At 37.2% G+C, this 27,852-nt stretch overlaps 2 protein-coding genes across 2 annotated transcripts; both read right to left on the bottom strand.

Moving 5' to 3' along the window:
• Positions 1-397: 397 nt before the first annotated feature.
• On the bottom strand, positions 398-1,991 carry LOC131168747 (glucan endo-1,3-beta-glucosidase 4-like). The gene is made up of 3 exons (XM_058149996.1): positions 1,506-1,991; positions 1,142-1,393; positions 398-663 (listed from the first exon to the last, which is right to left on the bottom strand). The coding sequence occupies exons 1-3, from the start codon at positions 1,570-1,572 to the stop codon at positions 629-631; spliced, it is 354 nt and encodes a 117-aa protein (XP_058005979.1). The 5' UTR covers positions 1,573-1,991; the 3' UTR covers positions 398-628.
• A 138-nt stretch (positions 1,992-2,129) lies between these two features.
• LOC110644203 (histidine kinase 2) lies at positions 2,130-27,360 on the bottom strand. Its single transcript, XM_058149995.1, has 15 exons — positions 26,217-27,360; positions 24,452-24,661; positions 22,888-23,382; positions 22,243-22,518; positions 21,269-21,438; positions 20,932-21,144; positions 20,648-20,834; positions 20,482-20,533; positions 20,168-20,397; positions 19,954-20,052; positions 19,076-19,743; positions 8,572-9,078; positions 8,049-8,452; positions 2,715-2,844; positions 2,130-2,644 (listed from the first exon to the last, which is right to left on the bottom strand). The coding sequence occupies exons 1-13, from the start codon at positions 26,610-26,612 to the stop codon at positions 8,212-8,214; spliced, it is 3,744 nt and encodes a 1,247-aa protein (XP_058005978.1). The 5' UTR covers positions 26,613-27,360; the 3' UTR covers positions 2,130-2,644; positions 2,715-2,844; positions 8,049-8,211.
• Positions 27,361-27,852: the final 492 nt, after the last annotated feature.

The following is a 27,852-nucleotide window of genomic DNA, read 5'->3' as shown; positions in this document are numbered from 1 at the left end:
AAATTATAACATTTATTTCATTTGTCTAATTATTTCAAATGATGGAATTTTATTATCTTAAAATTTATTTCAAAGATATGAATTTTCTTACAAAATCATTTGAATTGAATTTTTTTAAGGCAGTACAGAATTCTTTTAATAGAATTGAATTGAATTCTAGCAAATCTAATAGCAATAAGGGTGAGTTTTTCTCCGGATTGTGGAAACAGCGGATTAGTTGGTTAAAAAGTTTTCCTGTTTATTTATAGTCTGAGGCTGATAATTACTTGATTATGGTGATGGATCCATGATTGCTGATCTTCAGACGTTCATGTTGTCCTGTTTATCAAATTGTTCTTACTCTGATTATCTAAATAATAAAAGCTATATACATATGTATGCATTTGAGAGCTGCATATTGGAAGTCTGGAGCACAGGAAAACATGCAAATCTTTTTGAAGAAACTGAAAATGGAAATAAAATTCAGAAAGCATTGAAATAAATGTATACTACAACTATCTTCACCCCAAAATCTTTTTGAAATTTCTGAAGCTGCTTATAATTAGTAAATTCAATTCTGCTACACTACTAAATAACAATGCGTACGTTCTGTAGAAAATGCTTGTTTATTCTTCTCTTTGCCATTGAATCATGGAAGGAACTCGTAGTGACAGGAGTTATGACCTGCAGACAAATCATGAAAATTAGTAAGCAACTATTAGAGATTAACCATTCATCATCGCATCTTGAAATACTCGATTCCCATCAGACGTGTGCACTGCCCACATGGGAATATAATGACATATTTTTGTTTTTCTTTAATCGTTTGTTTCCAGTTTTCACTTTTGGTTGCGTGATCAGAGGAAAGTTTGCTACTGTTGAAAGTTGACCAATCTTGCAAGGAAGCTTTATTTATTATTGATACAAGTTTCTCAACTAAGACTTGAATTTGAGGTTTCACAATCTTAGAGATAACTTCAGTACCGAGTTAAAGTTCATTAGTTATACTTTATTAATTTAATAACTTTGTTTTGCATTGCATTAGAATAATCAAGTTGTTAATTGTTTATATACTGCAACATGGTTTACAACGAACAAAAAATGGCGGCAATAGTAATAATAATACTGGGATCAAGCATTGTCAAGTAGAGTTGGAGCTTACTGGGATCCAGTTCAGTAATAATGGCTGCTCCCCTGAAGTAGCAAGATCCACCATTGTGCTTGAATTTCTGGAAGTAGTTGTTGAAAGCATATGAAGCATGGTCTCTTGCAGTGTTTGGTAAATAGCAAGGCTGGTTCACTTGAATCATTCTACAATCTGCACCACCTTTCCCACAAGCCCAATCCAAGGCTGCCTGCAACTCTCCATCTGGGGTCTGCTCATCTGCTATGCACCATTGCTCCAACTGCCCATCTGACATGCATATATAAAACAGATGATAATGTTGCTGAACAAAATTCAAAACAGAGGGAAAAAAGAGAAGAAATTGCTTTGTTGATCATATTAATGGACCTCAGATGCTTACCTGATCTTGGAGGAGTTATTGACATGATTAGAAGAACGAGCAATATCCTTAGCCAAAAGATTGCCATCTTACTCGGAGAGAGAGAGACAAAAAGAGGTGGTCTCAATGCCAACTTAACCTATCCACAATTGGCTTGTTGTCTAGCTCCAATATATAGAGCAAAAAGATAATGACAAAAGTTCTGGCGGAATTGAAAATTAACTTGCTATTTGCAAAAGTAAGAATCTTGCGGCCAATGGCACATGTAGGAAGAGCAGGTTAATGCGTTCCACATTAGCTGCTTGTACTCTTAACAAGGTGAAGTTTATGCTTCTTTGATTTATAGAAAAGGATAATGGATGCCACTTACATGCTAAGATAAAAATTTATAACTGCAAATTCTTAGCTCTCAGAATCTCGATGTTCAGGTCCTTTCCATTGTTCCTGTAAAATTTTTGTTCCAATTTTTGCCTCTGGCCTACATGTGTCACTCTCTGCCACTGGGCCTTGGCTAATCAGCTGATCAGTCCTGGCATACCGTCTCAGCCAAAATGGTTTTTCCAATGAACAAATTTGAAGTACAGAAGACCAGTGACAAGCATTATCATTCAAACTCATGTTAAAGAAGCACAAAAGAGTACAGAATCAATAGAACCTCTCTCAACTTTTTATTTATTCTGTTAATTAAAAATAATGTTACTATTTACGTACAACGAAGAAAATTTTAGTTACAACAAACTGGATCTTCATTACACGTTGACTACCAGTTACATACAGCACTTCATTCTCTTTTATAAATCATAGTGAAAATCAGAATGTATCTCAAGTAATATCTTTTAAGTAAGAAAATGCTACTGGTACGTCTTTATACCCTTGAGTTTCCATAAATGGGGTCTCCCTTTACACTCTGCAGTTGTGCTGCATTCTCTGCATATCACCCCACTTTTTAGTTTATTTCCATCCTACTCGGGAAGGGAAGATCAGAAGATAAATATTATAGTCAAAATTACCATTCGCAGCGCTAAAATAGTTCCTTCTTTCACCCTCAGTAAATTGTGTGCATATTTCATGCACAAGTCAGAAGAAGATCAAAAGTTGAATTGATAATCTCATCAGCATTCAAACAAGGATCACTGCTAGCATTTTGTCATCTGCCTACTCTGAAGAAATTATAAAAAATAAAAATGAGTGGGAACAAATTATAGACAAGGGCTCTGTGCAGAAAGCTACCATGTTGATTATTGTCTCCTTTGATTGATCATATTGTGACCAACCAGGGACAACAAATTGGCCACAAGTATTTGCTTGTACTTCCAGATCATCCATACTTGAATTAAGTCACCTTCAAAGTCTCAGAATCCTGAAAACAGAATAACTATCCATTAAACTTTCTTCAATAAAAAAAAAATCATAGAATATGGGTAAAGATGCTGCTGTTATGGTAGAGACTAGTGATATTCTTGATACATACAGAATTCCATATCTTAAACATAGAAATTTCATCCCTAAGAGACTTTCCATATGCTTAGAAAGTATAATAAAAGTAGGTGAAGGTTTATGGAAATTGTTATGGAAAGTCAATCATTATATTATTTCTGTGTATATTCTGTATTCTGTATTCCTATTTAGGATTTCTTATTTAGGATTTCTTCCTAATTAGTATAACACAATTATAGGAATCAATTGTATATAAATACCCATGTACAGATTAATTGAAATATATGAGAATCATCTCTTTCTACATGGTATCAGAGCAGGTCATCTATCTAGGGTGATTATTTGTTCTCACCACCCAGCTCAGGAGAGACCTTGGCCGCCGACCGGCCGTTTCGACTCCGATCAACATTGCCAGCGTCGCCTCAATCCCCTCATTCCACCACTGTGTGCTGTTGCCTGATCCAGTACACCATTAAAGGACTTCTGAGGTTTGGCTCTCAGATCCTATTTCGGTATTTGCTTGATTTGTGATTTTGGATTATTTTGTTGCTGTCAGCACTTTGGATTAGCGTTTCGGTTAGTTTTCTTTGTCTCAACAAATGGCAGACAATAAGAATGTTATTTCTGATGTGATTCCGATGATGACTAAGATCACGGAACACAAACTTAATGGTTCGAATTATCTGGAGTGGAGTAAGACTGTTAGGGTCTATTTGCGTAGCATTGATAAGGATGATCACCTTACTAAAGATCCACCTACTGATGATACACAACAAACTTGGCTAAGGGAGGATGCTCGGTTGTTTTTGCAGCTTCGGAACTCGATTCACAGTGAGGTAATTAGTTTAATTAATCACTGTGAATTTGTTAAGGAATTGATGGATTACTTAGATTTTCTGTATTCTGGTAAAGGGAATATCTCCCGTATTTATGATGTTTGTAAGGCATTCTACCGTGCTGAGAAAGAGAATAAGTCTCTCACGGCTTATTTTATGGATTTTAAACGGGTATATGAGGAACTTAATGTATTGTTGCCTTTTAGTTCTGATGTGAAAGTTCAGCAGGCCCAACGGGAGCAACTGGCTGTTATGAGTTTTCTTGCAGGCCTTCCTTCAGAGTATGAGACTGCTAAATCTCAGATTCTTTCCAGTTCTGAGATTTCCTCTTTGCATGAAACATTCACACGGGTCCTTCGTACAGAGAGTACCCAATCTTCACAGCCTGCCAGTAGTGCTCTTATTAGCCGTAATCCAAATGGACAACAGGGTAATAGAAGAGGAAGTAGAGGAGGAATTACAGGCAACAGAAGTAATCAGCGTAATGGAGAGGCTAGTTCTAATCAGGACTCAAGAGGAGTCATTTGTTATTATTGTCATGAGCCTGGCCATACAAAATATAATTGTCCGCAACTTCAGAGGAAAAATCAGCGATCACAGATGGCAAATATGGCAGCAGAGGATTCTACAGTATCTTCCTCTGAGAAAACTGTTTTGGTATCCGCAGAGGATTTTGCACGCTTTTCCCAAGATCGTGCATCTCTAAAGCCTACCGGTTCCCTATCATCGCGATCACGAGTCAGGTAAATCCACTACATGCCTTGTGTCTTCCTCATCCAAATGGGTTATTGATTCTGGTGCAACAGATCACATGACAGGTAATTCTAGTCTTCTATCTACTTTTCAGTCTAATCCCACTTCCTCTACTGTTACTTTAGCTGATGGTTCTACTTCTTGTGTCATGGGTTCTGGAACTGCGAATCCGACTTCGTCAATTTCTTTGTCATCTGTTTTGTGTCTACCAAATTTCTCTTTTAATCTACTTTCTGTTAGTAAACTTACTCGTACCTTAAATTGTTCTATTTCCTTTTTTTCTGATCAGTGTTTGTTTCAGGATCTTACGACGAAGCAGATTATTGGTAGAGGACGTGAGTCAGGTGGTCTCTACATTCTGGAAAATCATGTACCGCGATCGCTTGTTTGCTCCAGATCTTAACACCTCTTGAAGCTCATTGTAGATTGGGTCATCCTTCTTTGTCTACCATGAAGAAGTTGTGTCCTCGATTTGATCTTTATCAAGCATCTAGAATGTGAGTCGTGTCGCTTGCAAAACATCATCGTTTGCCTTCTGTGTCTAGAGTCAATAAACGGGCTTCATCCCCTTTTGAGTTAGTTCATTCTGAGGTTTGGGGTCGTTGTTCTGTTACTTCTAAAACTGGATTTAGTTATTTTGTTACTTTTGTTGATGATTACTCGTGTTACTGGTTATATTTAATAAAGAATCGCTCAGTTGTTTTCTATCTTTTGTGCATTTTGTAATGAAATCAAAACTCAATTTAATATTTCAAATAGCATATTAAGAAGTGACAATGCTAAAGAATATTTTTCAGCACAATTTCAGTCTTATATGACACAAAATGGCATTCTTCATCAGTCTTCCTGTGTAGATACCCCATCCCAAAATGGCGTGGCCGAAAGAAAAAATTAGCATCTTCTTGAGGTAACTCGTGCTCTTCTTTTTCAGATGAAAGTTCCTAAACACTTTTGGGCGGATGCAGTTTCTACGGCATGTTTTTTGATCAATCGTATGCCTTCTTCTGTCCTTAATGGGGATATTCCTTATACTGCTTTGTTCCCTACAAAATCTTTGTTTCCCGTTGAACACCGTATTTTTGGTTGTACTTGTTTTGTACGTGATGTTCGTCCGCAGGTTACTAAATTGGATCCAAAGTCTCTCAAATGTGTCTTCCTTGGGTACTCCCGGATCCAAAAAGGGTACCGTTGTTTCTCTCCTACTCTTAATCGTTATCTTGTTTCTGCAGATGTCACATTTTTTGAGTCCACTCCATTTTTTTCTCAATCATCTGTGTATGAGAGTCAGGAGGAGGAAGATGATATCTTAATATATACTGTCCAACCAATGTCTAGTCCTCTCTCACAGCCTATTTCTTCCGTCTCTAGACCTACTCGGCCTCCCGTTGTTCATGTTTATTCCAGGAGATTGGAGATTCCTGACTCAGATCCTCCACCAGCTACTTCGTTGGGAGATCCTGCACCTCATACTGATCATGATTCTGATCTAGACTTACCCATTGCTCTTCGTAAAGGTAAACGTTCATGTACTTACCCTATCTCTTCTTTTGTTTCTTATAATCAATTGTCTTCTTGTTCTTGGTGTTTTGTTACTTCTTTAGACTCTATTCCCATCCCTAATACTGTTGGTGAGGCACTGTCTCATCCTGGCTGGTGTGCTGCTATGAAAGAGAAAATTGAGGCTTTAGATGCTAATGGTACATGGGAACTGTTGCCTTTGCCCACTGTAAGAAAGCTATTGGTTGCAAATGGGTATTTACATGAAGGTAAATCCTGATGGTTACGTGGCTAGATTAAAAGCACGCCTTGTAGCAAAAGGATATGCTCGGACATATGGGGTTGATTACTCGACACTTTTTCTCCCGTAGCTAAACTTACTGCTCGCTTGTTTATCTCTTTAGACTACATATGATTGGCCCTGCACCAATTGGATATCAAGAATGCCTTCCTTCATGGTGATCTTCGTGAGGAGGTGTATATGGAGCAACCACCGGGTTTGTTGCTCAGGGAGTTGGGTAAAGTTTGTAGGCTTTAAGTCTCTTTATGGCTTGAAACAAAGTCCTAGGGCCTGGTTTGGGAGATTCAGTGAAGCAAGACAGAATTTGGTATGCAAAAGAGTAAGTGTGATCACTCGAGATTTTATAAGCAACTGAGGCTGGTCTAATTCTCCCAGTAGTCTATGTGGATGACATTATCATCACCGGGAGTGACTCTGCAGGTATTTCATCTCTTAAAACCTTCCTCCAAACCCAGTTTCAAACCAAAGACTTGGGATTATTAAAGTATTTTTTGGGTATTGAAGTTATGAGAAGTAAGAAGGGTATTTTCTTGTCTCAAAGAAAATATGTCCTTGATCTATTGACAGAGACAGGAAAATTAGGTGCTAAGCCTTGTAGTGCACCAATGACTCCAACCTTACAACTGTTAGCAAGGGATAGTGAGTTGTTTGAAGATCCAGAGAGATACAGGAGATTGGTAGGAAAATTGAACTACCTTCATCACACTGTCCCCGACATTGCTTATGACGTTAGTATGGTAATTAAGTTTATGTCTTCCCCAACTGTTGCTCATTGGGAAGCCTTGGGACAAATCTTGTGCTATCTGAAGGGAGCTCCAGGAAGAGGTTTGTTATATGGTAATCATGGGCATTTAAATGTTGAATGTTTTTCAGATGCCGACTGGGCTGGATCTAAGGTTGATAGGAGGTCAACTACTGGATATTGCGTTTTTGTTGGAGGAAATTTGGTGTCTTGGGAAAGCAAGAAGCAGAGTGCAGTTTCTCGATCTAGTGCTGAATCCGAATACAGAGCCATGGCACAATCAGTATGTGAGGTAATGTGGATATTTCAATTACTAGATGAGACAGGTTTTAAGACCCCCCTGCCTGCGAAATTGTGGTGTGATAATCAAGCTGCTCTCCATATTGCTTCTAATCCGGTATTTCATGAGCGGACCAAACATATTGAGATTGATTGTCACTTTGTTCGTGAAAAGATTCAACAACAGATCATCTCAACAGGACATATCAAAACTGGAGAGCAGTTAGGAGATATTTTCACAAAAGCTCTGAATGGAGCTAGGATTGACTACATTTGTAACAAGTTGGGCATGATTAACATCTATGCTCCAACTTGAGGGGGAGTGTTATGGAAAGTCAATCATTATATTATTTCTGTGTATATTCTGTATTCTGTATTCCTATTTAGGATTTCTTATTTAGGATTTCTTCCTAATTAGTATAACACAATTATAGGAATCAATTGTATATAAATACCCATGTACAGATTAATTGAAATATATGAGAATCATCTCTTTCTACATAAATATTTAAAGCTATTTTCATAAGAAACCCATCTACTTATTCAGACCAATAAAATAAACATTTTTAAAGAAAATGAAATGAAAATAATTAATGAAACTAGGTTTTCACAGAGGAGAAGATTTAAGCAAATAGATAAAAATGAAAAATTTATATGCATGTGTCCAATTCAAAAAATAAATAAATAAATAAATAATTTAGAGTATTGCCAAATATTACCAGAGCTGGAAAGATGATAAGAATGTGTTGGAGATCATTCTATCCACCATTAGTCTGCTAGTCAAATGCTTTGGAGGTCAAGGTAAATTCAGCGCAGATCAGCCAGCTGGCTGAAAGTCAGATTAGCAATAGCTGACATCTAAATCCATTCTGTCAACGAGACTCAAAAAAAACGAGCCACTGCATTGTAAAGCTGCTCTTCTTCGAATGGCTTTGACACGTAATCATCCATCCCACATTTTATGCATTCTTCATTTGTTGCCTGAATTACATCAGCTGTCATTGCCAGTATTGGTGTGTGCCAATAAGCCACATTTCCAAACATCTCTGCTGATGCTTCCCCAGATGCAATTTCCTTATTAAATTGCCTCTCCCTTGACCGAATTTGCCGGGTAGCTTCAAAGCTGCATAATTAAAGAGAGCACCAATTCATAATTCTTAATATAGGCATACGTTTCAGGAAACATAACCAAAGAGAGGGTAAATATCCAAAAGCATTAGTTTATAAGGATAAATAGATTACCCGTCCATTTCTGGCATATGGCGATCCATAAAACAAGCGTCAAATGTGTGTGGTGGTTTTAGCAGTTCCAAAGCATCCTTGCCACTCTCCACACAGGTAACAATTGCTCCATATTTCTTTAGAGCTCCTTCTGCCACTCTTCTGTTCACTGTATTGTCATCTACCACCAAAATTCTCTTTCCTCTTAGTAGATTCTGAAGAGTTGATGGTTTCTTTCTCTTTGCTGGACTCTTCTTGCCACTTCCAATGGCTTCTTGAAAGCAAGCAATTAAGACACTTAATCGAAGAGGCTTCATAATTACATTCTCTGCTAAACCAGCAGATAAGAGTTCATAGCGTTCATCAGGACTGATGGTGGTAGCCAAGAAAAAAATCTTTGGAAGGTTACCTAAGATTTCTTTTCCACAATTTCGCTTGGATTCTTTCAACAAATGATTGAAAGAAATACTGATTTCATTATGCCAAACATCTTTGTCAATAAGAACCACAGCCAAATCTGCTGGAACACTGTTAAGAACAATTAACACATTAGCCATATCAAACACAAATATGATAGACCATAGCAAGTAAAAATTTCTGCATATCACCATCTCATTGCAAGCAGAGTATTTTTTTTTTTTCCCTTTACAAATAATTTATGATGACTAATAGTATCTAGATGAGAGACACGTGTTGGGGAGTTTTGGTGTAGATGCTAGGGCTCAGGTATTTGTGAAGATTATACGACTACTTCCACAGGAATACGAGGACCTTACAACCACTTTAGTATGGGATATATGATATGGGTAATGTTGATGGAGTACCCAAGCGGGCTTGCCTTGGTATCCTCAATGGGGCAGTTAGGATCAGATCTGGGAGAAAATCCTATCCTTTCCGATAGGGAAGGGTTTTATTTATAGAACAAGTGAGCCAATGCCTAACGGACACATGTAAAGGTACCATAAGTGGGCTGTCTCAATCATAGAAGTCAAGCTTGAAGGGTCCACTCAGATTATTTTAAAGCAATAACCCTGACATCCCTGAGCTGATGGTGACAAGAGGTAATGAGACAGGTTGGTATAATAAATAACTTACCCAACCTATTTGTTTATGGTAAATGGGTTCGCCGAACTATTTTTTAGAGACACTATAGAAAAAAGAGGTTGGAAGAAAATGCAAACTATATATAAATGAAACAACGAGATAGAATTATACTAGTAAAGCTAGTACTAGAAGGAAAAACAATAAATGTAGTTAGTGCTTATGCCCCACAAATAGGACTAGATAGTGAGAGTAAACAGAGATTTTGGGAAGATATGGATGATTTAATGCAAAGCATACCAAATGAAGAGAATATTTTCATTGGTGGAGATTTGAATGGACATGTTAGAAGTGATAGGCAAGGCTATGAGAATGTTCATGGAGGTTTTGGTTTTGGCAGTCGAAATGAGGAGGGAAAAAGCATCCTGAATTTTGCTATGGCATACTGTTATGGAAAGTCAATCACTATAGTATTTCTCTGTATATTCTGTATTCTATATTCCTATTTAGGATTTCTTATTTAGGATTTCTTCCTAATTAGTAGAACACAATTATAGGAATCAATTGTATATATATACCCATGTACAGATTAATTGAAATGAATGAGAATCATCTCTTTCTACATGGTATCAGAGCTGGTCATCAATCTAGGGTGACTATTTGTTCTCACTACCCAGCTCAGGAGAGACCTTGGCCGCCGATCGGCCGTTTCAACCCCGATCAACATCGCCGGCATCGTCTCAACCCCCTCATTCCACCACTGCGTGTCTTTGTTCGATCCGATTACACCATTAAAGGACTTCTGAGGTTTGGCTCTCAGATCCTATTTCGGTATTTGCTTGATTTGTGATTTTGGATTATTTTGCTGCTATAAGCACTTTGGATTAGCGTTTCGGTTAGTTTTCTTTGTCTCAACAAATGGCAGACAATAAGAATGTTATTTCTGATGTGATTTCGGTGATGACTAAGATCACGGAACACAAACTTAATGGTTCGAATTACCTGGAGTGGAGTAAGACTGTTAGGGTCTATTTGCGTAGCATTGATAAGGATGATCACCTTACTAAAGATCCACCCACTGATGATACACGACAAACTTGGCTAAGGGAGGATGCTCGGTTGTTTTTGCAGCTTCGGAACTCGATTCATAGTGAGGTAATTAGTTTAATTAATCACTGTGAATTTGTTAAGGAATTGATGGATTACTTAGATTTTCTCAGATTCGTAAAGGGAACATCTCCGTATTTATGATGTTTGTAAGGCATTCTATCGTCTTTGAGAAAGAGGATAAGTCTCTCACGGCTTATTTTATGGATTTTAAACTGGTATATGAGGAACTTATTTTTTTGTTGCCTTTTAGTCCGATGTGAAAGTTTAGCAGCCCAACGGAGCAATCGTGTTATGAGTTTTCTTGCAGGCCTTCCTTGAGTATGAGACCGCTAAATCTCGATTCTCTCGATTCTAAGATTTCCTCTTTGCATGAAACGTTCACACGGGTCCTTCAGATGCAGAGTACTCAATCTTCACACTGCCAAGAGTGCTCTTATTAGCCGTAATCCAAATGGACAACAGGGTAATAGAAGAGGAAGTAGAGGAGGAATTACGGACAATGTATAATCAGCGTAATGGAGAGGCTAGTTCTAATCAGACTCAAGAGGAGTCATTTGTTATTATTGCCATGAGCACAGCCATACAAAATATAATTTTCCGCAACTTTAGAAGAAAAATCAGCGATCACAGATGGCAAATATGGCAGCAGAGAATTCTACAGTATCTTCCTATGAGAAAACTATTTTGGTATCTGCAGATAATTTTGCACAATTTTCCCAGTATCAGGCATCTCTAAAGCCTACGGTTCCTCACATCGCTGCGATCACGAGTCGTAAATCCACTACATGCCTTGTGTCTTCCTCATCCAAATGGGTTATTGATTAGTGCGACAGATCACATGACAGTAATTCTAGTCTTCTATCCGCTTTTCGTCTAATCTCACTTCCAACATCATTACTTTAGCTGATGGTTCTACTTCTTGTGTCATGGGTTAGGCTGAATCGAACCCGACTTCACAATTTCTTTGTCTTCTGCTTTGTGTCTACCAAAATTCTCTTTTAATCTACTTTACATTAGTAAACTTACTCGTACCTTAAATTGTTCTGTTTCCTTTTTCTGATCGGTGTTTGTTTCAGGATCTTACGACGGCATTATTGGTAGAGGGCGAGTCGAGTAGTCTCTACATTCTGGAAAATCATGTACCGCGGTCGCTTGTTTGCTCCAGTACCTTAACACCTCTTGAAGCTCATTGTAGATTGGGTCATCCTTCTTTGTCTACCATGAAGAAGCTGTGTCCTCAATTTCAGTCTTTATCAGTACTAGAATGTGAGTCGTGTCAGTTTGCAAAACATCATCGTTTGCCTTTTGTGTCTAGAGTCAATAAACGGGCTTCATCCCCTTTTGAGTTAGTTCATTCTGATGTTTGGGGTCCTTGTTCTGTTACTTCTAAAACTGGATTTTGTTATTTTGTTACTTTTGTTGATGATTACTCTCGTGTTACCTGGTTATATTTAATGAAGAATCGTTCTGAGTTGTTTTCTATCTTTTGTGCCTTTTGTAATGAAATCAAAACTCAATTTAATATTTCTGTGCGCATATTAAGAAGTGACAATGCCAAAGAATACTTTTCAGCACAATTTCAGTCTTATATGACACAAAATGGCATTCTTCATCAGTCTTCCTGTGTGGATACCCCATCCCAAAATGGTGTGGCCGAAAGAAAAAATCGGCATCTTCTTGAGGTAACTCGTGCTCTTCTTTTTCATATGAAAGTACCTAAACACTTTTGGGCGGATGCAGTTTCTACGGCATGTTTTTTGATCAATCGTATGCCGTCTTCTGTCCTTAATGGGGATATTCCTTATACTGCTTTGTTCCCTACAAAATCTTTGTTCCCTATTGAACCCCGTATTTTTGGTTGTACATGTTTTGTGCGTGATGTTCGTCCACAGGTTACTAAATTGGATCCAAAATCTCTCAAATGTGTCTTCCTTGGGTACTCCCGGCTCCAAAAAGGGTACCGTTGTTTCTCTCCTACTCTTAATCGTTATCTTGTTTCTGCAGATGTCACATTTTTTGAGTCCACTCCATTTTTTCCTCCATCATCTGTGTATGAGAGTCAGGGGGAGGAGGATGATCTCTTAATATATACTGTCCAACCAATGTCTAGTCCTCTCCCACAGCCTGTTCCTTCTGTCTCTAGACCTACTCGACCTCCCGTTGTTCATGTTTATTTCAGGAGATTGGAGATTCCTGACTCAGATTCTCCACCAGCTACTTCGTTGGGAGATCCTCACCTCATCGATCATGATTCTGATCTAGACTTACCCATTGCTCTTCGTAAAGGTAAACGTTCATGTACTTACCCTATCTCTTCTTTTGTTTCTTATAATCAATTGTCTTCTTGTTCTCGGTGTTTTGTTACTTCTTTAGACTCTGTTCCTATCCCTAATCATTGGTGAGGCCTTTGTCTCATCCTGGCTGGTGTGATGCTATGAAAGAGGAAATGGAGGCTTTAGATGCTAATGGTACATGGGAACTATTGCCTTTGCCCACTGGTAAGAAAGCTATTGGTTGCAAATGGGTATTTACAGTAAAGGTAAATCCTGATGGTTCTGTGGCTAGGTTAAAAGCACGCCTTGTAGCAAAAGGATATGCTCAGACATATGGGGTTGATTACTTTAATACTTTTTCTCCTGTAGCTAAACTTACTTCTATTCGCTTATTTATCTCTTTAGCAGCTACATATGATTGGCCCCTGCATCAATTGGATATCAAGAATGCTTTCCTTCATGGTGATCTTCAGGAGAAGGTGTATATGGAGCAACCACCTGGGTTTGTTACTCAGGGGGAGTTGGGTAAAGTTTGTAGGCTTCGGAAGTCTCTTTATGGCTTGAAACAAAGTCCTAGGGCATGGTTTGGGAGATTCAGTGAAGCAGTACAGGAATTTGGTATGCAAAAGAGTAAGTGTGATCACTCAGTATTTTATAGGCAATCTGTGGCTGGTCTAATTCTTTTGGTAGTCTATGTGGATGACATTGTCATCACTGGGAGTGACTCTGCAGGTATTTCATCTCTTAAAACCTTCCTCCAAACTCAGTTTCAGACCAAAGACTTGGGATTTTTAAAGTATTTCTTGGGTATCGAAGTTATGAGAAGTAAGAAGGGTATTTTCTTGTCTCAAAGAAAATATGTCCTCGATCTATTGACAGAGACAGGAAAATTAGGTGCTAAGCCTTGTAGCGCACCAATGACTCCAACTTTACAACTGTTAGCAGGGGATAGTGAGTTGTTTGAAGATCCAGAGAGATACAGGAGATTGGTAGGAAAATTGAACTACCTTACAGTCACTCGTCCTGACATTGCTTATGCCGTTAGTGTGGTAAGTCAGTTTATGTCTTCCCCAACTGTTGCTCATTGGGAAGCCTTGGAACAAATCTTATGTTATCTGAAGGGCGCTCCAGGAAGAGGTTTGCTATATGGTAATCATGGGCATTTGAATATTGAATGTTTTTCAGATGCCGACTGGGCTGGATCTAAGGTTGACAGAAGGTCAACTACTGGATATTGCGTTTTTATTGGAGGAAATTTAGTGTCTTGGAGAAGCAAGAAGCAGAGTGTAGTTTCTCGATCTAGTGCTGAATCCGAATACAGAGCCATGGCACAATCAGTATGTGAGGTAATGTGGATACTTCAATTACTAGATGAGACAGGTTTTAAGACCTCCCTGCCAGCGAAATTGTGGTGTAATAATCAAGCTGCTCTTCATATAGCTTATAATCCGGTGTTATATGAGCGGACCAAACATATTGATATTTATTTTCAATTTATTCGTGAAAAGATTCAACAACAGATCATCTCAACAGGACACATCAAAACTGGAGAGCAGTTAGGAGATATTTTCACAAAAGCTCTAAATGGAGCTAGGATTGACTACATTTGTAACAAGTTGGGCATGATTAACATCTATGCTCCAACTTGAGGGGGAGTGTTATGGAAAGTCAATCACTATATTATTTCTCTGTATATTCTGTATTCTGTATTCCTATTTAGGATTTCTTATTTAGGATTTCTTCCTAATTAGTAGAACACAATTATAGGAATCAATTGTATATATATACCCATGTACAGATTAATTGAAATGAATGAGAATCATCTCTTTCTACACATACGACCTAATACTAGCAAATACCTACTTTATAAAAAGAGAGTCACATTTAGTGACTTTCAAAAATGGGCAACATAGAAGCCAAATCGACTTCCTCTTAACCAGGAAGACAAAGAGAGCTCTATGCAAGGATTGCAAGGTCATTCCAGGAGAGGCTTTAACAAGTCAACATCGGTTAGTGGTCTTGGATGTCAAGTTTAGGAACAATTCAAGTAAGGTCAAAAGAAACAGTGTAGCTTGAACAAAGTGGTGGGAGTTCAAAGGAGTAAAGCAAGTGAAGTTCAAAAATGAGCTTCTCGAGTCCGAAGCATGGAAGCTGAATATGGAGGCCAATGATATGTGGATACAGATGGCATCAAAAATTAGAGAAATAGCTAGAAAAGTACTTGGAGAGTCTAAAGGACATTGACCACCCTCAAAAGAGAGATGGTGGTGGAATGAGGAAGTACAAAAGGCAGTGAAGAGAAAAGAAAAGAAAATGATATAAGAAATTACCTAAATGTGATAATAATGAGGCATATGAACAGTACAAGATAGCAAAGAAAGAGGCAAAAAAGGCAGTCAGTCAAGCAAGAGCACAGGCCTTTGAAAATTTATATGAGAAACTTGGTACTAAAGAAGGGGAGAAAGATATTTATAGATTAGCAAAGAGGAGAGAAAGTAAATGTCAAGATCTCAATCAAGTTAGATGCATTAAGGATAAAGAAGGAAAAGTGTTGGTGAAAGATGAGGACATTAGAGAAAGATGGAGAAATTATTTTAATGATCTCTTTAATAATAGTCAAACTGGTAATAGCGTGAATATAACTATAGAACGATAAAAAAGAATGTGAATTATACTAGAAAGATTAGATCTTTAGAAGTAAAGGAAGCACTTAAGAGAATGAAAGTGGGTAAAGTCTGTGGACCCGATGGAATACCAATTGAAGTGTGGAAGTGTTTGGGAGATATGGGAGTGGCATGGTTAACTAAATTATTTAATAAGATTCTAAACTCAAAGAAAATGCCTGATGAATGGAGGAGGAGTATTTTAGTACCTATTTTTAAAAATAAGGGAGACATACAGAGTTGCTCGAACAATAGGGGAATTAAACTCATGAGCCATACTATGAAGTTGTAGGAGAGAGTTGTGGAGCATCGACTACGTCGTGATACTTCTATCTCTCTCAATCAATTTGGCTTCATGCCCGGTCGTTCAACTATGGAAGCAATCTTTCTCATTAGAAGCTTGATGGAGAAATATAGAGATGTGAAGAAAGATCTACACATGATTTTTATTGATTTGGAGAAGGCTTACAATAGTGTTCCAAGAGATGTCCTAAGGAGTGTGTTAGAACAAAAGAGGGTATCTATTAGGTACATACAAGTGTTAAAAGATATGTATGAAGGAGCAAGTACTATTGTGCGCACAATGGGAGGGGACACGAGATTTTTCGATCTCAATTGGATTATACCAAGGATCAGCTATAAGCCCTTACCTTTTTACATTAGTTTTAGATGAATTGACGAAACATATACAAGAGAGTATTCCTTGGTGCATGATGTTTGCAGATGATATTGTTCTGATAGATGAGACGCGAGAAGGAGTCAATAGAAAGTTAGAGCTTTGGAGAAGTACTCTGGAGTCAAAGGGCTTTAAGTTAAGTAGAACGAAGACAGAATACATGCATTGCAAGTTCAGTGAAGACCAAACTGGCGATAGGGAATGAGTTAGTTTAAATGGAGTGGTGCTGTCCCAAACTAATCACTTTAAATATCTCGGCTAAGTCCTTCAAATAGATGGGGGGATGTGAGGAGGATGTTAGCCATAGGATTAAAGCCGGACGGTTGAAGTGGAGACGTGCCACGTGAGTTTTATGTGGTCGCAAGATTCCCAATAAGTTGAAAGGAAAATTTTACCGTACAACCATACGACCGGCTATGTTATATGGTAGTGAATGTTCGGCATTGAAGGAGTTGTATGCGTCTAAGATAAGAGTTGCAGAGATGATAATGTTAAGGTGGATGAGTGGCCATACTAGACTAGATAAAGTCTGTAATGAGAGTATTAGACAAAAGGTAGGAGTGGTACCAATTGAGGATAAGTTGAGAAAAAGAAGATTGAGGTGGTTTGGTCATATGAAGCGTCGACATACGGAGGCTCCAGTTAGACAAGTAGAGCACATTAGGTTAGAGGATAGAAAGAAAAAAAGAAGTAGACCTAAATTGACTTGGAGGAGAGTAGTACAACATGATCTAGAAGCATTACAAATTTCTGAGGATTTAACCCAAAATCGTTTAGAGTGGAGAAAGCGAATTCATATAGCCGACCCCAAATTTTTTGGATAAAGGCTTAGTTGAGTTGAGTATATAAATGAAACAACGTTTCCCATTCATTCTTCCTCAAGCTATATGTATGATATTTAATAAATATGGTTGCCTTCTAAGAGAGCTTAGTCATATATATGCACCTTAATTGTTCTTGCTACCTCGTCTTAAGGATGCTTTATTATGGCACACCTCTCTGGTCCAAATGAATGTTGTCAATGAGGGTTTTTCAAAAAGAAGATAATTAGTCAGTCATCACCATCTTTCGATGGGCGAGCTAGGTAACTATTATTAATAGCCGGTGTCAGTTATGCGACCTCTTTTCTCTTTGAACAAGAGGAAAGACCACAGCCAAAGTAGTACTAGGGAATGGGGTTTCCATAGTGAGGCAATAAACGATATACAACTCCTTTACATGCTTACACGTGTCTCTTTATTGCTGGACTCGGCTACTCATGTCGTAAAAGACATACGACTCCTTTATACGTGTACATGTGTCCTTCATACAAGGACTCGTCTACTCGTACTGTAGAGAGTATATGACTCTTTATGGGTGTACATGTGTCCTTCATACAAGGGCTCATCTGATCATATTGTATCACTTCACAAAATTCAATTATATTGCATTTTTTTGGTTTTGCAATAAAGGATCAATATTTTTTTATTATTATCACATGAATATATAGAGATGTGAAGAAAGATCTACACATGGTTTTATTGATTTGGAGAAGACTTATGATAGTGTTCCAAGAGATGTCTTATGGAATGTGTTAGAACAAAAGAGGGTATCTATTAGGTACATACAAGTGTTGAAAGATATGTATGAAGGAGCAACTAATATTATGCGGACAGTTGGAGGGGACACAAGAGATTTTCCGATCTCAATTGGACTACACTAAGGATCAGTCATAAGCCCTTACCTTTTTACATTAGTTTTAAATAAATTGACGAAACATATACAAGATAGTATTCCTTGGTACATGATGTTTGCGGATGATATTGTTCTAATAGATGAGACACGAGAAAGAGTCAATAGAAAGCTAGAGCTTTGGAGAAGTACTCTAGAGTCAAAAGGTTTTAAGTTAAGTAGAACGAAGACAGAATACATGCATTGCAAGTTCAGTGAAGGTCAAATTGGTGATAGGAAAGGAGTTAGTTTGAATGAAGTGGTACTGTCCCAAAGTAATCACTTTAAATATTTAGGCTCAGTCCTTCAAGTAGCTTCAAGTAGATGAGGGATGTGAGGAGATGTTAGTCATAGGATTAAAGTCGGATGGTTGAAGTGGAGACGTGCCAGGGGAGTTTTATGTGATCGTAAGATTCCCAATAAGTTGAAAGGAAAATTTTACCGTACAGCCATACGGTCGGCTATGTTATATGGTAGTGAGTGTTGGACGCTGAAAGAGTCGCATGCGTTTAAGATAAGAATTGCAGAGATGAGAATGTTAAGGTGGATGAGTGGCCATACTAGACTAGATAAAGTCCGTAATGAGAGTATTAGAGAAAAGGTAGGAGTGGTGCCAATTGAACATAAGTTGAGAGAAGGGAGATTGAGGTGATTTGGTCATGTGAAGCGTAGACATACGAAGGCTCCAGTTAGACAAGTAGAGCACATTAGATTAGAGGATAGAAAGAAAAAAAGGGGTAGACCTAAATTGACTTGGAGGAGAGTAGTACAACATGACCTAGAAGCATTACACATTTCTGAGGATTTAACCCAAAATCGTTTAGAGTGGACAAAGAGAATCCATATAGCCGACCCCAAATTTTTGAGATAAAGGCTTAGTTGAGTTGAGTTGAGTTGAGTTTAGTTGAGTTGTATTATCACATGAATGCAAATTTATGATAAAAGGATAGATTTTATACCAAAGAACAGTACAGAGTTGAATCATTCTGTTTAAACTTCAAGACTTCAAGTGAACCTCAAATTTCTACACAACTATACTAGTAAAGGCATACCTTGTGTAGCAACCTCCCAATAGATAAGAACATGCAGATTTCAGGCTGGAAGCTATATCCACGGATATACCCAACCTCTGAAGATGGTACCTAGTGACCTCTGCTCGGACTCTTCTTTTATCAATTACCAATGCTCTCCATCCTTGGAACTCCATAATAGTAGGGTCATAAGGTTGCCACTTTGTATCCAGAGAACTCAATTCTCCTTTTCTGAAAGAAGCAGTGAATGAGAAGGTACTGCCAGTGCCAGGTTCACTAACAAACCCAATCTCGCCACCCATGAGATCCACCAGACATTTACTGATGCTCAATCCTATTCCAGTCCCACCATAGGTTCGTGAAGTGGAACTGTCAGCCTGCATAAAAGGAGTGAAAATGCGGCTTTGGGCATCCAGGGGTATTCCCACACCTGTATCCTCAATTGTAACTAGTAATCTAATCATTTCAGGTTCCTCTATTGTATCTGTGCTATTTAACCTATTAAAGTTTGCCCAACTTTTCAATCTGTCAACCACAGGACACCCACTTAATGTATTATCAATTTCATTTGTCATGTCCCGAGCTAAATTCAAGCCTTGCTCCAGCACTGCATCCCTAACACCAAGTGGGCTTCTCACTTCATCAGCCAGATGAACTGAGACAAATATATGCCCTTTGTCTCGTGTGAACTGAAAATTAAAATAAGAAAAATATAGTCAACAGATTTATGAACCAACAAAACCTTATATATGATTCACCAGTGCATATGCAACGAGGTTCTAACTACATCAAAATGGCCTGATTTCCAGGCACATTTTCTAACACTATGCACTGTGGTGACGCAGCTTATAACCATATTCAAATTCCAAATATAACCATATTTATCAGCTGAAACCAACCTTTACAGAATTACCAACAAGATTTGTAATTATCTGCCGGAACCGTCCAGGGTCGCCAATAACAACTTCAGGCACTTGGTTGGAGACATAAACAGCTAACTGCCCTCAGCCAAAACAACAATATCGACAGAGTTTATGTAATTAATGATATCAACTAAAAGAGAAAAATAAATAAATAAATAAATAAAGAAAGAGAGGCCATCTTGGTATTTACCTCAATCCCTTTTTCATTGGATTTGCCCGAAAAAAGCGATAGAACGTTATCAAGGACTGAATGTAGATCAAAAGGAACAGATTCTAGTTCTAGCCTGCCTGATTCTATCTTAGCCTGATCAAGAACCTCATTTATCAGTGAGATTAGATCTTTTCCACTAGCATGAGCAGTCTGGGCATAGTCCATTTGATTTGCATCAAGCTCAGTATCCATTAGCATTTGCAGCATACCTGAAATATGATTGAAAGAAGCATTTATTGCTAATACTTGCCATATTGTCAGAATAAGCATTGTTAATGAGATTTCTTAATCACCTAAAACACCATTCATTGGGGTCCTGATTTCGTGGGAAACAGTTGCAAGAAACTGCAAGATAGAGAACAACTCAGTCTCAGGAACATAGCAGAACTTTCAGTGAATTAGAAGATAAACAAAGCAAAGTACAAGAGAAATTTCCAGGTAGAAACCATCAAAAAGCACCTGAGATTTTGCCACATCTGCAGCTTCAGCACGAACTTTGAGCTCCATCATCTCACGATAATCCTCCTCAACTTTTGCAATTCTGCTTATGGCTGCATAAAAGATATGGCCAACCAGAAGAGTAATAACTAGGACACCAACTGAAGCATTTATCGCTGTCCAAGGCAAAGGAGGTTTATACTTGAACCTGTATACCATGAGGAAAACAAATTAAACTTAAGGGAAATAAGTCATTACTCATCCGTATGCTGATAAGTAAACCTTATAATTTTCTGATAACTAACCTGCAATGCATTTGATGCTTCCGCAATGGATCCCCAAAGTCAAGGTTGCTGATGTGCAAGAGGCCTGTATCAGTAACATCAGTGCCATACATAAGAATTGGAGCCAATGCATTAGTTGTGTCATAAACATTCACAACAATTGTTTGCTTGCTGGCAAGTTGGTGCAGAAGCTTCTCAACCAGTGATGGGATATCATAAGACGCACCAAGATACCTATATAAGAAGTATGCACCAAAGTTGAAATTAATTTCCTCTTAATGAGATGAAACGAGGAACAATACACTAAAAGTATGAACCAATATACAAAAGATAGAATTTTTCAAGGCAAGAGATATACCCCACAGTAGATTCAATTCGTAGTTCTGGTGTGGAATCTAGAGGAAGATCAGCATTATAAACAGCAAAAGTAAGTACAACTCCCAAGTGGTTGGATTTCAAAAGCTTAAAAGGAGATGTCAGTACTCCCTTTCCAGATGCCCTTGCTCGCAATATGTTGTCTCGGTCTTCCTATATGTAAATAGCAGTTGAGGTTAGAATAGAAGGACATCAGTATATGCACACAGAAAAGATGTTTTCAAATGTAAATAATTTCAGTGAACTCGTATTCATGATCTGTAATGATAAAATTCAGAATAACCTCAACTAGTAATTGCATTTACAATAAACAAAAAAAAAATCATATTTATGCAATCATCAACAAGAAATTACAGCTGCTTAAGAAATGAATATGATATTGATGTATAAAAATTCCCATAACTTTCAGCCAAAGCTGCCAGAAAGAAAGGTGAAAAATGTTTAACTTACAAGGCAAAAGTAAGAAAAAACATATTAATGAAATAGTAAACAAACAATTAAAATGGATCTTCAACAGGTGATGTCAAAACTTAATGAAACGGTCCAGATTATTACCATACCCAACTTGGTAAAGAGGAAATAGTTTAGCTCTAGTACTATAAGGGGAAAATTATAAATTTCAGAAATAGCAGCTGCATAGTTAACAAATTACAGAGTCAAAAGATTTATGGCAATTATAAACAGGTAAATTGGGTCTCTTACCTTTACAAAGAGTGGAGGAAAGGGTACTGTCCTACAGTGCTAGAACCCACGGATGATAGTTATAATAGTTATAATTTTAAGTTACCAGACATAAATACGAAAGTCCCCACTAATTCCATCTTGGCATTTATTCAGTAGAGGCATGTACAAAGATGACAAGTGCAGTAAAAGCCAAAATATAACAATTTGGTCAAATTAGAGAGAGTAGCTAATGAACACAAACAATCAAAACAACAAAACCGTATATATGTGCACCTTTCCAGACATCATGTCAATAGAGACTATATGAGAGACAGTTTCTTGAGAAAATATCACAGGTGCATATTCATCTCGAATGGGTGCAGGATCCAACTTTTCGGGAATACAATCTTGAACTAGAGTCTGGTCCTCCATCTCCATTTTCTTTATTGTCCAGCCATGCTGTTTCTCAAATTGCTTCCTTTCTGAATGTGGAACTTTCAAAGCATATGCAACACCACTAGTGAGTGGCCTCTCAAAAGCTGTTCTCTCAGTATATTCACCAAATGTTTTCTGTGAAATAAAGAGGGCTTAGATAACATCATTTTGCCAGCTTTACCAATCAGTGTTATAATAATCTTTTTCTTTCTGTAAAAGCTATTTCAGTTCTCAAGTATTAGTGTTGCATTTCCTGCCTCTTGCATGCTTTTGCGTGATTCTTTGGCTATAAAAATATAATATAGAAAAAGCCATCATCAAGAATTCATTTCCAAATATTTTTGTACTGATAATACCAAACAAATTTGTTGGGTTCATCATGGCAAAACCAAGTTATCTCAATGAGTCAGGTTATCACAAGCTATGCATTATTAAAGAGTGCTGCACTTAATTAAAAACAAAAGCATCAGACAGATCAACAAATGATAGAGAGTAGAAGGTCACCTGATCAATTGCAGAGGGATCTTTTCCATAGTGAAAGGTGGATACAAGAATAGCCAAGGCATGAACATGGTTCATACTCACATTAAACTGATCCTGCAGCATTCGTGCTCGCTCATCACACATGTTGGCAAGAGTCTCTTCCCTTCTCAGCTTTATTTTTTTATCCAAGTGCCAAAACAACCAAAAAGAGGTAAGAATTCCAAGCAGGACAAAAATTATAAGAATCTTCTTCCTCCACTTTCCAGCACCCTTAGGATGACTCTGTGATAGCTGTTGCTGCTTCAGCTGCAACAGTTGGTGCCAATGCTCAGGCACTGGCTCCAGATGAACTAGCTTCAGCGTCTTCTTCCTCCAGAATTTCAAATGAAAACCTGACAATGTGCTGCTTACAATCGTTGCAAAAAGGATCCACCAACATACTTTTTCCAAACCAAAAGCAAAAATATTACAATGATCTTCTGCATGGTCCCTCATTTTGCTTGTTTGCAAGATGTTCTAGTAAAAGCCAAAAAAAAAAAAAGAACGAAAAATTATTTATATGGCTTAACTCAAGGGTATAAGCTTTTGCTTTTCTCCATTTAATTTTCTATAAGATAGACCTTTTTTTTTTGCATGTGAGTTTTCTTGAGGCTAAAAAAGCCACTTTCCAGAACCTCATATTTGTTACATAAATGTTGAGAACTTAATTCCATTACCCTAAAAGTATAATTAATAGCACTAATGAAACATTGATAACGTGTTAGCTGTTCTGACAATTTCTATTAGTGGTGCCTTGATGCAGGACCTTCTACTAGGGTTTAGGTCTACCTATTTTAGGAAGAAATTTAGGAAGTAGTATTCTATTTAGTAGAGTTTGATTTAGTTTAGCATTCCTAATTAGTGTTTGTTCAGTATTTTCTTACTTTGGGATTCCTAAGTACTAGTAGGACTAGTTGTTATACTATAAATAACTATGTCATCTAGGTATTTCAAAAGAGCTTATTATTATTGACATTGACAATTGACAATTAATAGAAAATTTGAGATTTGTTTCTCTTCCTCTTTGAGTGTTCTTTGCATTCTACATCAGGCCTATAAAACAGTGAAAAATTGTTAAAATTTTCTTCATTAGTATCATTATTGTTAACTTTTTATTTTATTTCCTGACTATATAATTCCCTTCAAAGTTTAGTACTTTGATTGTGGGCCAATTCTGCCTCAGCAGCATTATCTGAGCTCGTAGCCAAACACAAAACCTAGAAAATGAAGAAATGCTTTTCATCTCCTAAATCTCCTAAATCTCCAGGTTGGTAGCAGTCTAAAGGCTTCAAAATATGTCTAGAAAGTACAAATAATGCCTACCATACACAATAAGAATCCGTGAAATTTTTTTTAAACGTTTACTATCTGTGTGCGTGTGTGCGTGTGGGGTTGAGGACTATTGCATGATTACTTGCACAGTTTACTCAATGCACAAAATTTCAGGGCACTGCATTGACAACTTCAGATCTAAAACTGCCAAGCAAGAGATTCATGATCAGTTGTTAATTTGTTATTAGGAAATTAGTTGCAAAACAAAAGATACCAATTTGTCTCTCAACGATTGTTCAGGCTTCCTCGGGATGTTCATATCTTGAGCTGGGCATTGCTCATTATGTTCTACATCTTCAGTAGCCCATCTTTCTTGCGGTTGAAATTCCTGCTTCTTTAAACACAGTACCTTCAGAGCACAGGTAATGCCATTGGTCATTGCCATTTCAGGTCCCAGTTCTTTGGGGCATTCAAGGGATGTTACCTGTAATATACAGGTGAATGAGTACATAAACAGAAAATGAAAATGATTTTTTTTTTATCTAAGAAATGATCTTATCTTTTTTTGTATTGAGAGAGATAGGCACAAACAATCCCTTCAAGTTTACATATGAACATCTGGCAAAAGAATGTGACAGAATCAACTAAGCAGAAGCATCTGTCCCAGTGAGAAGAGTCAAAATGTACTAATTTTAGGTTTAATCACACAACAAGATCAAATAAAAAAGCTGATCCTTTACTCAATTTGCAATTATGGCCTATACTCTGGACATTGCCAATTTTAACCTGTACTTTAGTAACTGGGTGCAACCATGGCCAGGCTACTGGAAATCATTTACTTACATGTGCAAGAAAAAACTTGAGTGCACATACCAATAGATTTGATTGGTATCCATCCTTCTATTGATATATCCTTCTATAATGACCATATTAAAAACTGATTTACTTTGGCCAGGCCGCAAATGCACTTCATAGTTAAAGTACACTACAATTGATCACTTTTAAAGCATAGGCTGTAATTGCAAATTAAGTAAAAGTTCAGGACAATTTGTGATTAACCTGTGCATTCAAATGGCCATTTAGTTAGCCCCAAGAGTTGCCTAGTTGACAAGTGAGTTTACCACCCACATTGCTGACCAAAGTTGAAATTTTAAAGCCACACAAGGGAGGTATCTTCTTTCCTTCTGAATCTCCTTGTACTAGCATAGATGGTCTACCTTTTAACCAAACTAGGAAGGCGATATGATCCATAAACGCAGTATGATCCATAAATGCAAACTTGCAATAAAAAAAAAAAAAATTAAATGCCATTTAGTTTCCCCATCCTAGCATGACAAGCCATCTCACTCCTCTTGTCCAAACATTAGAAGTACAATGCTCCTCAAATCAATATCTTTATTACTGTAACAAAATTCTACAAGATAACATATCACACAATCTATATTTATAACATAACATTCCAGTTTATTTTTTAAGTTCATGATTTTCTGTATGCTCATCAAAATACTCAAAAATGTAACACCCTAAACTAGTTTCATGCCAACAAATTTTGAGGAAAATGATAAAACTAAATCACAAATATATAAACAAATAAATGAAGATTTCTAATTCCCCTATTTTAGTATGAAGTTTATAACATTGACATGGTCTACTCAGTAGCATTAACCCATCAAAAATTGGCCAAAAATGAGAGTTCTTAAAGAATGAATTCTACTTGCACCTAATCTCACTTTTAAGTTTACTGAGATAGCTGTGAGTTTCAACACACAATTACCATTCATTTTCCAATTTAGAATGCCATACAGCTGCTATAAACCAACTTCTTAAATTTCAGAAGACTAACTTATAGCGTCTCATTCTCCACCATTGTCACTCTATTTTCAGCCAACTTCTCGAGCAAAAACAATTAACTTGTAAACCTGAATAGTTCTTATCAAAAGCCGCTAATCCAGCTTACAAACCAATAATTTAACTTAAAACAGGAAAATCCCTAATCTATTGAAGATAAGTCAAATTCAAGAGAGAGAGCAGTTCATCACCTGATCTGATTCAGAAAACAAAGAAACCAAAGCATGAAGCTGGCTCTTGCTGACATTGAAATGCTCGAGCAAGACTTGAGCTTTTTCTTCACAAGAATCTAGATTCCTGTCTTTCCTCCCCAGTGCCCCTTTTTCAAAACTCAAAAGAAACCATATGCTAGCTATGTTGAGAACACATAAAAACCAAAGAAACAGAATCTTTCTCCTCCATTTCTTGACAGAATTAGGCCCATGCAAAGGATCATTTTGCTTCTTCATCTTAAAACTTGCTGGCAATGTGCCAGTTAAGCCAGAGAGCTTGAAATTCATGGACATTTTAACCAAAGCCCACCTGTGTGCCTTCACAAAGAGCCTTGAAAGCTTGACAAAAACCCCAGTTCCAGCAACACAACTCATCAAAATCACCCTCCAAGAGAACCCCAGAATGAAAAATTCAAATTGAGAAGCAAAAATTGCTAAAAGCCCACGTCACGTAAATCATCCAAATCAATGCTTTACCAAAAAACCCACTCGGAACCCACAAAGAATAATGCGAAAACTGCATGAACCGATTCTAACAATTCACCAAAACCAAGAAAACAAGGCGGTCCACCCTCTGATCTCTTCTTAGTATTCCACTTTATGGTTCAATACTAAGTTTCCTTCCTCTTGCTGTATTTAGCATTTAAATCCCATCAAAACCTCCTTTGAAGAACACAAAAGAACCAAACAAATGATACCAAACAGTAAGTTGAACCCAAACCAATTGTTATTTCGGGGAAACCTGTGAGGGAATCAGTAATGAGTAAGGGAAAAATTGGCTCTTTTCTATATCCGGTTCTTTTCTAGTAGTCTCAAGAGTGAACTTTTTCAAAGAATACCCTCACCAAGTAAAACTATATCTGACCCAGTTGGCTTCTGTCCTCTCTCCTCTCTCTACCCTTTTTCTTTCCTCAACACCCTCTCTGCCTCTCTGGGTTCAGTATGCTGTCCAGCATTTGAATTGAGGTTGGGCATATCATTATCTCATCATCCAATGGGGAAGTAAGCAAAAACCAGGGGCATAATCACCCCTAAAATAATATTATATTATCAAATTATTTTAACTTTTTCTTGAAAAAAATCAATGACCCAGATCAAGAAACAAAATATCCTTTTATAATTCTCAATTTTATTAATATTTCATATTATATCTTCTTCCAAATCATTTATGTTTTAAACATTTTACATTTTATTTCCCTTAATTTCTTGCCAAGGTCTCTCTCTCTCTCTCTCTCCTTCTTTTGCTTTTTGGATGAGTCTTGAAAGTGACTGCTCCATTCCTGGTGTATTTGTTTCCTGCTTCTGTTCAGCTATACGGAGACTCTTTTAACACATAAGACACCACCACTGAGAGACAGAGAGAGAGAGAGAAGGTAAAAATGATAAATCATCCATCCCATGTTTCAGTTTCAGACTTTCAGTTGAGTTATACAAAAATGAAAAAAAAAATTACTATACAAAAAAATTTACTATTTAATTTTTCGTATTTATTATTAATTATTTAATTATTTTTATTTTAAGAATATAATATTTAATTTCTCTATTTTTATTTATAAAATATTTAATCCTTTTATTATTTTAAATGAAGATTTTTTTTTCTAATCTAATTATTTAA

The sequence above is a fragment of the Hevea brasiliensis genome, chromosome 7, assembly GCF_030052815.1.
Source record: "Hevea brasiliensis isolate MT/VB/25A 57/8 chromosome 7, ASM3005281v1, whole genome shotgun sequence".
In the NCBI taxonomy this organism is placed as follows: Eukaryota; Viridiplantae; Streptophyta; class Magnoliopsida; order Malpighiales; family Euphorbiaceae; genus Hevea; species Hevea brasiliensis.
Note: the sequence above shows the minus strand (reverse complement) of the source record. Positions and strands in the feature narration are given on the sequence as shown.